The sequence below is a fragment of the Bufo gargarizans genome, chromosome 6 (assembly GCF_014858855.1).
Source record: "Bufo gargarizans isolate SCDJY-AF-19 chromosome 6, ASM1485885v1, whole genome shotgun sequence".
Taxonomy (NCBI): Eukaryota; Metazoa; Chordata; class Amphibia; order Anura; family Bufonidae; genus Bufo; species Bufo gargarizans.
In genome coordinates, this window is record NC_058085.1 from 244,551,953 (window position 1) to 244,564,960 (window position 13,008).

The 13,008-nt window shown below is 40.5% G+C and overlaps 1 protein-coding gene across 1 annotated transcript; it reads left to right on the forward strand.

Moving 5' to 3' along the window:
- Window positions 1–672: 672 nt before the first annotated feature.
- Window positions 673–9,985, forward strand: LOC122940887 (proteoglycan 3-like). The gene is made up of 5 exons (XM_044297770.1): window positions 673–828; window positions 2,712–2,959; window positions 4,954–5,088; window positions 9,057–9,162; window positions 9,704–9,985. Exons 1-5 carry the CDS (start codon window positions 774–776, stop codon window positions 9,760–9,762), a joined length of 603 nt encoding a protein of 200 aa, XP_044153705.1. The 5' UTR covers window positions 673–773; the 3' UTR covers window positions 9,763–9,985.
- The last annotated feature ends 3,023 nt before the right edge of the window (window positions 9,986–13,008 follow it).

Sequence of the window (13,008 nt, forward strand, 5' to 3'; positions counted from 1 at the left end):
TGGAGGACCTGCAGATTTGTCATTGCCGTGAATGTCTCAGATGTCTCAGGCGGTTAACTTTTTAAATACTATTTTAGTTGATCGATTTATAACGTTATTTTAAAGGGGTTTTCTCACTTCAGAAAATGGCATTTATCATGTAGAGAAAGTTCATACAAGGCACTTACCATGTATTGTGATTGTCCATATTGCTTCCTTTGTTGGCCAGATTTATTTTCCCATTGCATTATACACTGCTTGTTTCCATTGTTACAACCACCCTACAATTCAACAGCTTGCACACTATAGATAAAATGACTGGCCTATGCCTATGCCCACTTCCACAACCCCAGCCACTAGAGAGGCCGGCGCTTTTTCCTTTATTGTGCAAGCACAGCCACTGCTGCTGGATTGCAGAATGGTTGCAACAATGGAAACAAGCAATATATAATTTGATGGAAAAATGAATGAAGCCAGCAAAGGAGGCAATATGGAAAATCACAATACATGATAAATCTACATGATAGATGCCATTTGCTGAAGTGAGACAACTCCTTTAAAATAACTTACGTAATACTAAGAAACATTTGAGACAAAGCAAGAACCGTTAAGCTTAGGTAATCATATCTGCAGATTTTATCTGATTTTGCACCATTTCTTATCAGCTTCATGGACTAATGCACCTGGGCTTTCAAGTTCCTAAAATACAGTTATAAAAGAACAGAACTGAAGAACACAGCAGCAGAACACAACTGAAGAAGACTCTCTGAAGTGTAAGAAGACACTTAGAAGACATGTGGGGCTTTCTACTGCTGCTTTTGGTGGGGACCACCTTTGCTCAAGAATCTGGTGAGTTAATCATACATAGATTATCACTGATCTGATAGACATTCAGATCAGTTGTCAAGTTTTTTGGTAGTTACTACTGGTGTAGATAATGTATTAAATGTCTTAGGCTGATATATTAGAAAATAATATTAAGATCATCTCCAAGCTGTGAAGGATAGATGACATTCCACACTATGTATTTAGCTATTCCCTCACCTGAAATTTCTCCAGCTCTATATACTTTTTTAGTGTGGAGGCCCAAAAATGTGCCTCATATTGAAGATGAGGGTTTAGCAATATTTTTAGAGGGGTCATTTTATATGTGAATCATTGTTGTTATCCCTTTTTAGACATTATAAAATTGTATTTGCTTTTGCAGCTGCTAATAGACATTAAGTAATACAGCTTAGCTTACTTGTTGCAAAAATATCCAAGTCCTTCTCTGCTTTTCTCACCAATTATATAGCATTAAGGAGGACCTGGCACATCTAATGATATGTCTGTTTTAGCGACTACTTGTATTCCCAATGAAATTCTGGATCATCTTTTCACAAGTGTTCCCTTCTGCTATTTCTTTTATAAATGTATGTATAAATTGCCAGCTGGGTAATTGTCTATACAGTCTGTCACTAGCAGCAGTGATTGGACAATAGCAGACTGTGGAGGGGCACACCCCTAACTGTTAACACAGTTAGCAATTAATTCATAAACTTCTAGTAGAATTAATAGAGGAACGGAACAACACATAAAAGAAGGTTGAACCTGATAGACATGTATTTTTTCACCCTATGTAACTAATAAGAAAAGACACTCCAGAAGTTTTATGTGGAATACAATTCATTACTAAGACAGACATGTCAAGAGAGGTGACAAGTCCTCCGTAATACTGCTATCTTACCAAGGTATTTCAGTAATATTTTACTATAAAGCTGAGTTACCTACAACGTTTTGTCCAGCCAGAATAAACTGATTACTTTTATGGTAAGATTATTTTATCTCTTATGTTTAGAAATGCTATTTGACCATAGAAGCTGTGCCTGCCACCATCTAAAGCTGGTTATACACATTAGAGGAGATATATCAAGACTGGTGGACCTATCCACCAGTCTTGATCTCCCTGCGATAGAGTCAGATACGTCTGATTTGTTAAGAGGAAGAAGTCTCTTAGAAAATCAGGTGCATCTCTGCCCTGCGGTGTGCCAGAAACTGAAGTCTACACCAGCTACAGGCTATCGTAGACTTCATCTATAACTTCCACTGTTTTCTGTCGAAAGTTATAGTAAATGTGTCAGCGGTGCAAAGTCACGCCCCCTGTCAATAAGCCACATCCCTTTTCCCAGTGGCAAGAAGCTTGAAAAGTCACAAGTAATGGTGCACACATGCCATGTGCCCTAACGTGTGACTTTTATAGGCCTTGATAAATGTCCCTGTATGTACTGTATGTTAGCCAAACCCACCTATTTTGGTGGGACTGGTCTTTAGTAGCCTTCCGACTCTTCCCTGATGATAGTTGTTGGACAAGAGGGGTTGGTCATGTTGGACTAAAAAATGCCCAATTCTTTTGTTGATAAGCCACTGCTAAATATGGTTTATGGCGACCTACTCCCTTGAGTCTATGGAGAACACATGCATTCTCATCTGCAGCAGTAGCTGTTAGCCGAACAAGATGACAGTTATCTAATGTGTATTACCAGTCTAAAACTAATGTATAACTCGAGTTCTGACAATAATGTAGGTCTTTCAGATTTACTTTCTTTTATGCTATTCTGGTTTTAAAGGCAAATATAAATCTGATCCAGCAAAAATGTGAATAGAGTCTTAGCCCATGATCCAAGAATGGACAACCCATTTAATTAAGCAGAAGTTGTGTTCTTTAAAATAAGATTTTTTTGTTTTGTTCCCAGGAGACTATGCGCAGGATAACTCCGATCAGTTAATTAAAGCTGCCAATGAGGATGATGATAAATTTAATGAGTCATTTGATATAGACGATGATGAGGATGAGTTTAATGATAAAGACTTGTCTCTGGGTCAAGAAAGTGTCTGTATTAAGCCAAATTTTACTGAAAAAGCAGAAGGTGTTATGTGCCCTGATAAAGGAACATGCGGCTACCATATTTTCTTTTCCCCTAGGCGCTTTGGAAAAGCACGGGTACGTTCATATGTCTAATTAAAAATTCAGTGTCATGTGTAAGTGTATAGTTAGTACATCTACCTACTACACATGTGTTCATATAGTCTAATCTGTAGCAACTGGCAATTTGTCACTTGGTCAACAACATTCTCTAGCACTTAAAGAGGACCTGTCACCTCTCCTGACATGTCTGTTTTAATAGCTTCATGCATTCCCCATGTAATAACAATTCTGGAGCATCTATTCTTATGTCTGTATGTTGTCCCATTCCTATTATATTATTTCTACTAGAAGTTATGAATAATTGCTGGCTGTCTGCAGTAAGGGTGCAGAGGGGTGGTAACCAGTTGGGGGGGTGGACCTGCACAGTCTGAAAATGGCAGCACTAATTGGATAGAGTGAATCTGTGCAGGTACACCCCCCCCCCCCCCCTCCTCTTACTGGTTACCTCCCCTCTGTACCCTTACTGAAGGCTAATAGCAATTCATTCATAACTTATAGTGCAAATAATAAACAAATGGCACAACATAGACATAAGAATAGATGCTCCAGAATTATTATTACATGGGGAATGCATGTAGCTATTAAAACAGACATGTCAGGAGTGGTGAAAGGTCCTCTTTAAATGAAGTATACCTAGAAGACATTAGCATGTGGGACCATACCAGAATATGATATCGAACTTTCAACAAATCTTTTTTATTGTCACTATCATTTTTTGATGTTGCATACATGGCCCTTGGATTTGTGTAACCACACAGAATACTACTCTTCAATCAGGGCTGTGGCAAGGTGTAGGTATGCTTCTTAGAGCACCACCATAAAGTCTCAGACACGGGAGGAGGGGTGCAACTTAACAACACAACTGTCTCCGCCTTTCTTCTAAGATGGTCAGGCCTGAGCCTTGCTGGTTATATTAGTAGAGCTGGGGTTTCGGTCCAGCAAATGGTTACAGTCAGGAACTATGTGACTTTTCCAATACCAAGTACCTCCTGGACAGGTTTTCTAATCCTGTATAACATGTAGATAGTGAAAAACTCAAGGCCCCTTTACACTGCTCGATGGATCAGACGATTGTTGAGAAGGTGTTTTCTTCCCAACAATCGCCAGGTCGTCAGTGGACCGTTGCACTTACATGCATCTCTCCCACAGTATGAGGAAGAGTGATTGCTAATGCCATCTCTCATCCCCATACAGAATCATGATCTGCTGCTCACAAATGATAATTAAGGTGATTTCACCAACGGTTTATTACCCGATGAAAGAGCTTAATCAGCGGCACCTTTAAACAGGCCGATCATCGCTAATGAACATTTGTACTCGTGCTCTTCCCAAGTATTGGGCAGTTTAAAGAAGACTTTGGACTGCATGGCTAGACATTTACCAAACTTATCACAGTGGCTGATGCTGGACAATACATTTGGTGCATGGCTAGAGACTTTTGTCTAATTTTATACCACCTATGGTATATTGTTTACCAAATTGTGCCAAAAATATGTAAAATTTTGGTGCAAACTATGCCAGAATTCAGGTGTATCCACAATAATAAATGTTATATAGGCCATAGACAGCTAGACAGTCTGCGTTTGCTACCTAATATTTTATTTATTTTTATTTATTTTTTATCATACAATACCTTTATTGAATCAAATAGAAAATCTGCGTACATATAAAATTGTAAAATGGTGGCAGTTGCAACTTGCACATAAAACACATACATACAAGGGTTCACTTAGAAGTAATGGATTGCTACAAGATACTACGCATATAATACTAAAAATCATGACAAATTACAGAATGGGACTCAAATAACATTACAAGGCAAAAATTCCAATATATGAGCTACCTAATAGTTAAAAGTAGTATTGCATCTTTAAACTAGCAGTAACCAAACCCTCTCCTCCACTACCTCTCTCTGCTATATCCGTATACATTCACCATTATATAACTACACTGATGTAATAGAAGGTTCACATTTCCTTTTCGTTCTGTTTTTTTTTTTTTATTCATAGCGAATCTGCCGTTGTAGGAGAGGAAATCTGAGCTCCATTCACAATGCTGGATCAAATAACAATCTGCGATGTTTCTTGAGGAAAAGTTGTAGAAATATCAGCTATGTTTGGATTGGTGTTCAGAAGAGAAATTCAGTAAGTACAGGAACGATTTCTAGGCATATTTATTCCATATTCCATTGAATGGCATTATGCATAACAATAATTATATTCAGGGGCATAGCTGGAACTGACTGGGCCCTAACAGCAATTTTTTTGTCTTTGTAATTGCCAATTTCTGACAGCCAATTTTTTATTTTTTTTTCTGCCTAAAGAGCCGAAGCTTTTTTTGGTGGATGAACTGGAGTTTTTATTGCTACCAAAATTTTGGGATACGACCACATTTTGATCACTGTTGTTCAAATTTTTGGGAGGATATGGTAACAAATGGCAAATTGCGTGTTTTTATTTTTTTTACTTACGACGTACACCATGCATGAAAATGTTTTTATATTTTAATAGTGTAGACATCGCTGTTCCGCCAGGTACTAGAGGTTATTATGGCACACTTACATTCCTGCACCCGATGCCAGCCCAGGACCATCCTGGCATCACATGTGTGCACATGTAAGTGTGGCAAAATAAGCACAAGTACACAGCATGGCAGAGAGGGGAGGCTGCCATGTAAGGCATGCTATAGTGCAGGAGGCTGGCAGAGGAAGGAGTGGGAAGAGGTTGAGATAGCCCCAGCTTCTGCCCACTCCTTCCTCTGCCGGCCTTCTGCACTATAGCATGCATGCTAAAGTAAAGGAGGCTAGGAAGGCTGTCAGGCGGCTGAATGCTGCAGTCTGCCCTGCACACTCAGAACTGTGCCCTTGTGTACCTGGCCCGACTACCCATCCTCACCACCTCTCCTCTCCCAGTCCCAGCTGCCCTGTCCTCCCTCATGGCCGGAACCTGCAGGTCAGGGAGGGCTTTGATATGTGGCAGGGGTCAAAGCACATACCTGGCTGTATTGATGAAAGCGCTCATTGCATCTGGCACCCACAGCCTAAACTCATCATGCACCACTTCATTATTGGAGAATAGAAGCCCATATTTGGAATACTTGCCAACTCTCCTTGAAAATGGAGAGACCTCCCAGGCTCCTAGGAGATTTGCTAAATCTGCTGGGCACAGCATGGAGGGCTGTTTTTTCTCAGAAAGCAAACCTCCATATACTGTAACTGGATAGGGCACTGAGATTCAGTTCCATTAGATTCATCCAAAGTACCTTGAGAGGGTGGAGTGTCTCGTAAAGGGACAGAGTGACGTTTAAAAAGAGACAGGGGCCTGAAAAAGGTGCACGGCTATGAAAGAAAGAATTTGGGACTTCTAGAGTAGGGTACTCGAGCATAATATTTCCATAGTCTATATGAAAGAGGACTAGAGCTAGCCTATGCTGGTCTTCCTTTTATGAGAACAGTAGCATCACTGTGGGCTAACACGGCTCAGAACATTGGGGATGAGGGGACACTGCTGCTAGGTATTGGGATTACAGTCAATCCCCCACTACCAACTGACCAATAGGCCAGTATCATCTAAATGCTGAATTGCCACCAACCAACCTGCCTCCATATCCTTACTGGTGCAAGATTTGCAGAAGATTTGCACATGAAGCTTGCTGCTGCTGTATGTAATTAAAGTTTTATGTTGTACTTAAAAAAGTAAAAAACACTTTGTTATGTTTAACTTTGGCCTCATACTTCATTACTATATTTCCACTGCACTGATCCCCCATGAGCAATGGCCTGAGGGAGTACACCAAGACACAACACTTTATCAGGGGCACTGCCATTCCTATCCCCTACGCCGGCTCCTCAGGGAGGTCGCTACAAATGCTCCCTGCTTTACAGCAGTATATAATGCCCCCCGTAGTGCCAGTATATAATGCTCCCACAGAGTGCCAACCCTAGTAGCAGTATATAATGTCCCCCCCCCCTGTAGTGACAGGTATATAATGCTCTACTCCCTCATTAGTGCCCCCATTAGTGCCATTGTTTAGTATAAATTATAAAAATAAAAAAAAACACCGCACTCACCTTCCCAGCCACCTCTTCCGATCTGTGACCTGAGTTGCTGCGTCTCCATAACATCACCACTCCTGCACAAGGTTTTGCGTGAAATCGCACGACTTTTGCCGCAGGAGGTCACAGTGACGTCATAACAACCTCTTGCGCCACTCTACTGACTCAAAAGCTTCAGACCTAGCAGTCTGAAGCCTAAGATGCTCAACGGCCGCAGATGCTGCACTCATTGTGCCACCCTTTATGGGTAGCAAGGTGGTGCCCTAGGCAGGTGCCTACCCTCACCTACTTGTCATCCCAGCTCTGGCTGCATCTTCAAATAGTTTGAGGCCACAGTGACATTTCAGCCATGGGGAATGAAAGCCCTGCAGCAACCACTGAACAAGTCCATGCCTCTTTATGGAGGCATCATCCCTTTGGCCTAGTCAGCACAGCAGTGACTGGTGTACCAGTGACAGGCAGAATTTTTTCAGAAAGTATATTAAAAACCTAAGTAAAGATAAGAATACTGGGCACTCTCACTTTATGTCAGTTTATTTAAACATATAGAAGCATAATCATGACTTATAAAACAATACAATTGGACATCAATAAGACTTATAAAACACTAAAATACTACCTAAAATTGTACAATAAATCGCTAAATGGTAAAATACCGCACTATAGCTGTGAGACTGACAAGTCCATAAGAATATGTGGACAATGGGGTTGAATCCAGACTAATTGCTGATACAGATCTTGTAACTGAAGATAATCTTCTCAAAAAGTTCTTTTTCACCCCCACTTCAAGTTCCCTCTTATGGGTTTGGGATACTACAGTTTGGATAGTTAACCCTTAGTGAGTGTATTAATGCGGCATCCCGCTATACTCACTGCGCATCGATAATTTTCCTGCTGCTGTACTTGCTGTCCAAAAGATCGTGCCGTAGCTGTTAAATTCTCAGGCTTCCACTACCATGCCTCTGAAGTGCTCTGGGTACCGCTCCGTAGCTTCTCAGAGCCGGTACTCCCTGAGATTCAGATCGCCTTCTCCCACGCCAGCTTACTTGAACCACGGTACTTTATATCCTCGTGCTGTGTGCTTTAGTCGCCGGCGTGTCAGGACTTGGTTACTCACGGAATACTCAAATTCTTGGGTGGAAAAAGCCTTTATAGTTCCAGAATATAGATTATGTGGTTGGTCAGGGGGTCTTTCACCAAACGCGTTTCGGGGTACTTTGCCCCTTCCTCAGTACAGCTCTGCTATGTCTGCTGCCACCTGCTAGTGAACCAGGCGCATTACATGAAGAGTTTACATAACTATAGAAATGCAGTGTGGAGGACCTGGAATAAAATGCACAATATGACATGAGGTTAGACCTATAAAGACAGTAGCAGGGTGCAGGAGTGGTATCACCACTCTGGGCTGTTAGGGTACTTTTACACTTGCGGCAGAGGATTCCAGCAGGCAGATCCTGACGCAAACGGATGGCATTTGTCAAACAGATCTGGAAGCGGATCTGTCTGACAAATGCATTGAAATACCGGATCTGTCTCTCTGGTGTCATCTGGAAAAACGGTTCTGGTATTTATTTATTTTTTGCATTTTTAAAACAGATCTGTTTTGCCGGAAAACATAATGCCGGATCCGGGACTAATACATTTCAATGGAAATTAATGCCGGATCCGGAATTCCAGCAAGTGTTCAGGATTTTTGGCCGGAGAGAGAACTGCAGGATGCTGTGGTATTTTCTCTGGCCAAAAAACGTAAGAGGGACTGAACTGATGCATCCTGATGCATACTGAATGGAATGCTCTCCATTCAGAATGCATTAGCATAAAACAGATTAGTTTTTTCCAGTATTGAGCTCCTGTGACGGAACTCAGTGCCGGAAAAGAAAAACACTAGTGTAAAAGTGCCCTTACACATGCTCCTTACAGCCCTATGGCCCTGATGATTTTTAATCTACCTCTGTCTCTCATAGATATATAACTGCACTGTAAAATAAAATTCTTATTTTACGTACCTGTATTTTTAACGCCGTTCACTAATTTTGTTCCAAACACAACTTATTTTAGTGCTTTCCATACGGCAATGTGGACGGAAGCAGACTGAACTATACCAATTGGGCTTGTGGACAAAAGAGAAGACATGGTAAATGGTGTGTCGCCATGAATGTGCAAAGTAAGTATAGATGAACATTGCCATTACCACAGTGTAATGAGCTCACAGCAGTATATTGAGCTATAGGCATGTGTTACTTATTATCTTTAGGATCATAGCATTTTCCAAATTGCCCTTAAAAATTGTTGGTTATCTGTGATTTTTAAGTTGTCCAAAATAAACAAAGTAATCAGGTTTGATTATAATGCTTATAAGGTTATAATGCATGTAATGCTAATGTATCTGAAGCTACTAGAACCGCATCATTCAAAGGGTAACATTTCCCTGTACATTAGTTTAGGGCAGTGATGGCTAACCTCTGGCACTCCAGCTGTGGTGAAACTACGACTCCCAGCATGCTCCATTCATTTCTATGGAGTTCTGAGAACAGCCAAACAAGTGTGCATCTTAGGAGTTGTAGTATTACCACAGATGGAGTGCCGGAGGTTAGCCATCACAGGTTTAGGCTCCCATGCAGATTTGTGTATCAACATCGTTATAGACTAGAAATAAACCATGAGTCTACTGTCTTCTAACCCTAACCCTTTTATCTGCCTTGCAGCCGGCCAGTGGTTCACTTTGAAGTGCAGGACTCGATTGCCATTTGTCTGCACTTTTTGAGAATGAACCCCACAGCTCATCCCCCTTTATACACCAGCTTTGAATAATAGTAACTCTGAAGACGTATAAAGAAATGGTTTGCCATGCACTGGTGTTGGATTAGCAGTGAAATCTTGGAATTCAACAGTCCCCGGACTTTCATTATTGTTCCATAACCATGCTCCAACAACCTACTTTACTGCTATGTAGCTTTTAATAAAAGTTTAATACATGTTCATGCTAATGGATTTGTCGTTACTCCCTTTATTACTGTATAATATTAATGGCTGACATTAGACTATTTTGTTTGGCTTTGGAGTCAAGACTGGCAGCCATCTGTGCTGGAACCTCAAAGATAGTCATGGAGATGGATATCAGTTATCTTTATCAGGTATCTCTCCTGACCTTTCCATCAACAGGTCCTTTCAGCTGGGGTAAACACTAATGTTACTACAAGGGGGATTACAGAATGCCTCACACATCTGGTACTCAGGGCGGTCTTTAATATGGATTGGACCCTGGGCAAGAGGAAGAACACAAGTGCTGCTGCCGCATTCGTGGGTCCATACTTTATTAACTAAGTAACAGGACATGTAGGGCATACATGGGGGATATCCCTGCACTTACTATTATTTCTGGGCGCCGCTCCATTGCGCCTCTGTTACATTCTCCCACGCTGTATGCTAAATAACAGCATCGGAACACCAGGGAGGAGACATAAGCTTTTCTCTGTGGGAGAAAAAAAACTCACCTTCTCCCTGGCTGTGACGTTCTGCGCTGCAATTGGACAGCGCTACAGCCAGCGAGAAGGAACGCCTAGGGAGAGAAGCTGATGTTTCCTCCCTGGTGTTTCGATGCTGTTACTTAGCATACAGCGCAGGAGAATGTAACAGGTCACAGCGGCGCAACGGAGCAGTGTCCAGAAATAATAGTAAGTGCAGGGACATCCCCCATGTATGCCCTACGTGTCCTGCTACTTAGTTAATAAAGTATGGACCCATGAAAGGTCCTCCAGTGGCCAGTGGGCTCAATAGGCAGCTGCCTTGGGCCCCCCAGGAGCAACTGGGCCCGGGTAGCTGCCCCTTTTGCCCCGTGTTAAAGACGGCCCTGCTGGTACTGCTTATAAAGCCAGAAACAGGATCAGCCAGGTAAAGAAAACCAACCTGTCTGATATATGTTCTAGGTTTTTCCTAATATGATCATGATGATGTAATTAGCAGTTTTTTTCCAACAAAAATCTCATTTGTAGCCAGCTTTAGATCTCTACGGGATCAAGAAAGCAAACAAGAACGTTAATAGGCACTAAAGTGGAATGCTCAGTTACTTCATTTCCAAAGTGATGCAGGAGTTACGGAAACAGCGTAGCTTGATGACCACTTGGGTATTTCTGTAACTCCATCAGTGTGAGTAATTCACTTTAAGTGGTGATAACTTTAAAACGCTTTTACTTATCCAGGCCATTCTGAGATTGTTTTTTCGTCACATATTGTACTTCATAACAGTGGTAAAATGAAGTAAAAAAAAAAATCTTTTTTATTTATAAAAAAAATACCAAATTTACCAAAAATTTTGAACAAATTTCGAATTTCCAAGTTTCAATTTTTCTACTTCTATAATACATAGTAATACCTCCAAAAATAGTTATTACTTTACATTCCCCATATGTCTACTTCATGTTTGGATCATTTTGGGAATGACATTTTAGTTTTTGGGGACATTACAAGGCTTAGAAGTTTCAAAGCAAATCTTTAAATTTTTCTGAAATTTTCAAAAACCCAATTTTTAGGGACCAGTTCAGGTCTGAAGTCACTTTGTGAGGCTTACATAATAGAAACCACCCAAAAATGACCCCATTCTAGAAACTACAACCCTTAAGGTATTCAAAACTGATTTTACAAATGTTGTTAACCCTTTAGGTGTTGCACAAGAGTTATTGGCAAATGGGAATGAAATTTGAGAATTTTAATTTTTTGCCAAATTTTCAATTTTAATCAATTTTTTCCAGTAACAAAGCATGGGTTAACAGCCAAACAAAATGCTATATTTGTTGCCCTGATTCTGTAGTTTGCAGAAACACCCCATATGTAGCCGTAAACTACTGTACGGGCACATAGTAGGGTGTAGAGGGAATGGTGCGCCGTGTGGTTTTTGGAAGGCAGATTTTGCTGGACTGGTTTATTTACACCATGTCCCATTTGAAGACCCCCTGATGCACCCCTAGAGTAGAAACTCCATAAAAGTGACCCCATTTTTGAAACTATGGGATAAGGTGGCAGTTTTGTTGGGACCATTTTCTAGGGTACATATGATTTTTTTGTTTATCTATATTGCATTTTTGTGAGGCAAGGTTACCAGAAATAGAAATTCTGAAATTTAATCTCCATTTGCCAATAACTCTTGTGGAACACCTATAGGGTTAACGACGTTTGTAAAATCAGTTTTGGATACCTTGAGGGGTGTAGTTTCTTAGATGGGGTTGCTTTTATGGAGTTTTTACTCTAGGGGTGCATCAGGGGGTTTAAAATGGGACATGGTGCCGGAAAAAAAAGGCCATCAAAATCTGCATTCCAGAAACCATACGGCGTTCCTTTCCTTCTGCGCCCTGCCGTTTGGTCATACAGCAGTTTATGACCACATATGGGGTGTCTCTGTAAACTGCGTAATGAGGGTAATAAATATTAAGTTTTGTTTGGCTGTTAACCCTTACTTTGTTATTGGAAAAAAAAAAAAGATTAAAATGGAAAATTTGCCCAAAAATTGCTTTTTTGGCACCGTTTTTATTTTTTACCGTGTTGATCTGAGGGGTTGGGGGGTATTTTTATAGAGCAGTTTCTTATGGACGCGGCGATACCTAATATGTCTAATTTTTATTTATTTATGTTTTACACTATACTATCTTTTTATAAACAAAAAAAAAAAAACATTTTAGTCCAGAGTCATTTTTTTTTGTTTTTAGCCAATTATCTTAGGTAGGGGCTAATTTTTTGCAGGATGGGAGGATGGTTTTATTGGCAGTATTTTGGGGGGCATATGACTTTTTGTTCGCTTGCTATTCAAAATTTTTGTGATCTAAGGTGACAAAAAAAATCCTTTTTTTTTTTTTTTACCGTGTTCATCTGAGGGGTTGGGGGGTATTTTTATAGAGCAGATTATTATGGACGCGGCAATACCTAATATGTCCACTTTTTCTATTTATTTTAGTTTTACTAACTAATATTTTTGAAATTTTTTGGGGGGGTTTTAGTGTCTCAAGTCTGAGAACCAGTT

What these genes read in the sequence shown, in the direction of transcription:
- LOC122940887 (XM_044297770.1), top strand. Translation starts at nt 774, where the DNA reads ATGTGGGGCTTTCTACTGCTGCTTTTGGTGGGGACCACCTTTGCTCAA. An exon ending in CACCTTTGCTCAAGAATCTG is followed by an intron (nt 829 to 2,711) that starts GTGAGTTAATCA and finishes TTTTGTTCCCAG; the next exon opens with GAGACTATGCGCAGGATAAC. An exon ending in TGTCGCCATGAATGTGCAAA is followed by an intron (nt 9,163 to 9,703) that starts GTAAGTATAGAT and finishes TCTGCCTTGCAG; the next exon opens with CCGGCCAGTGGTTCACTTTG.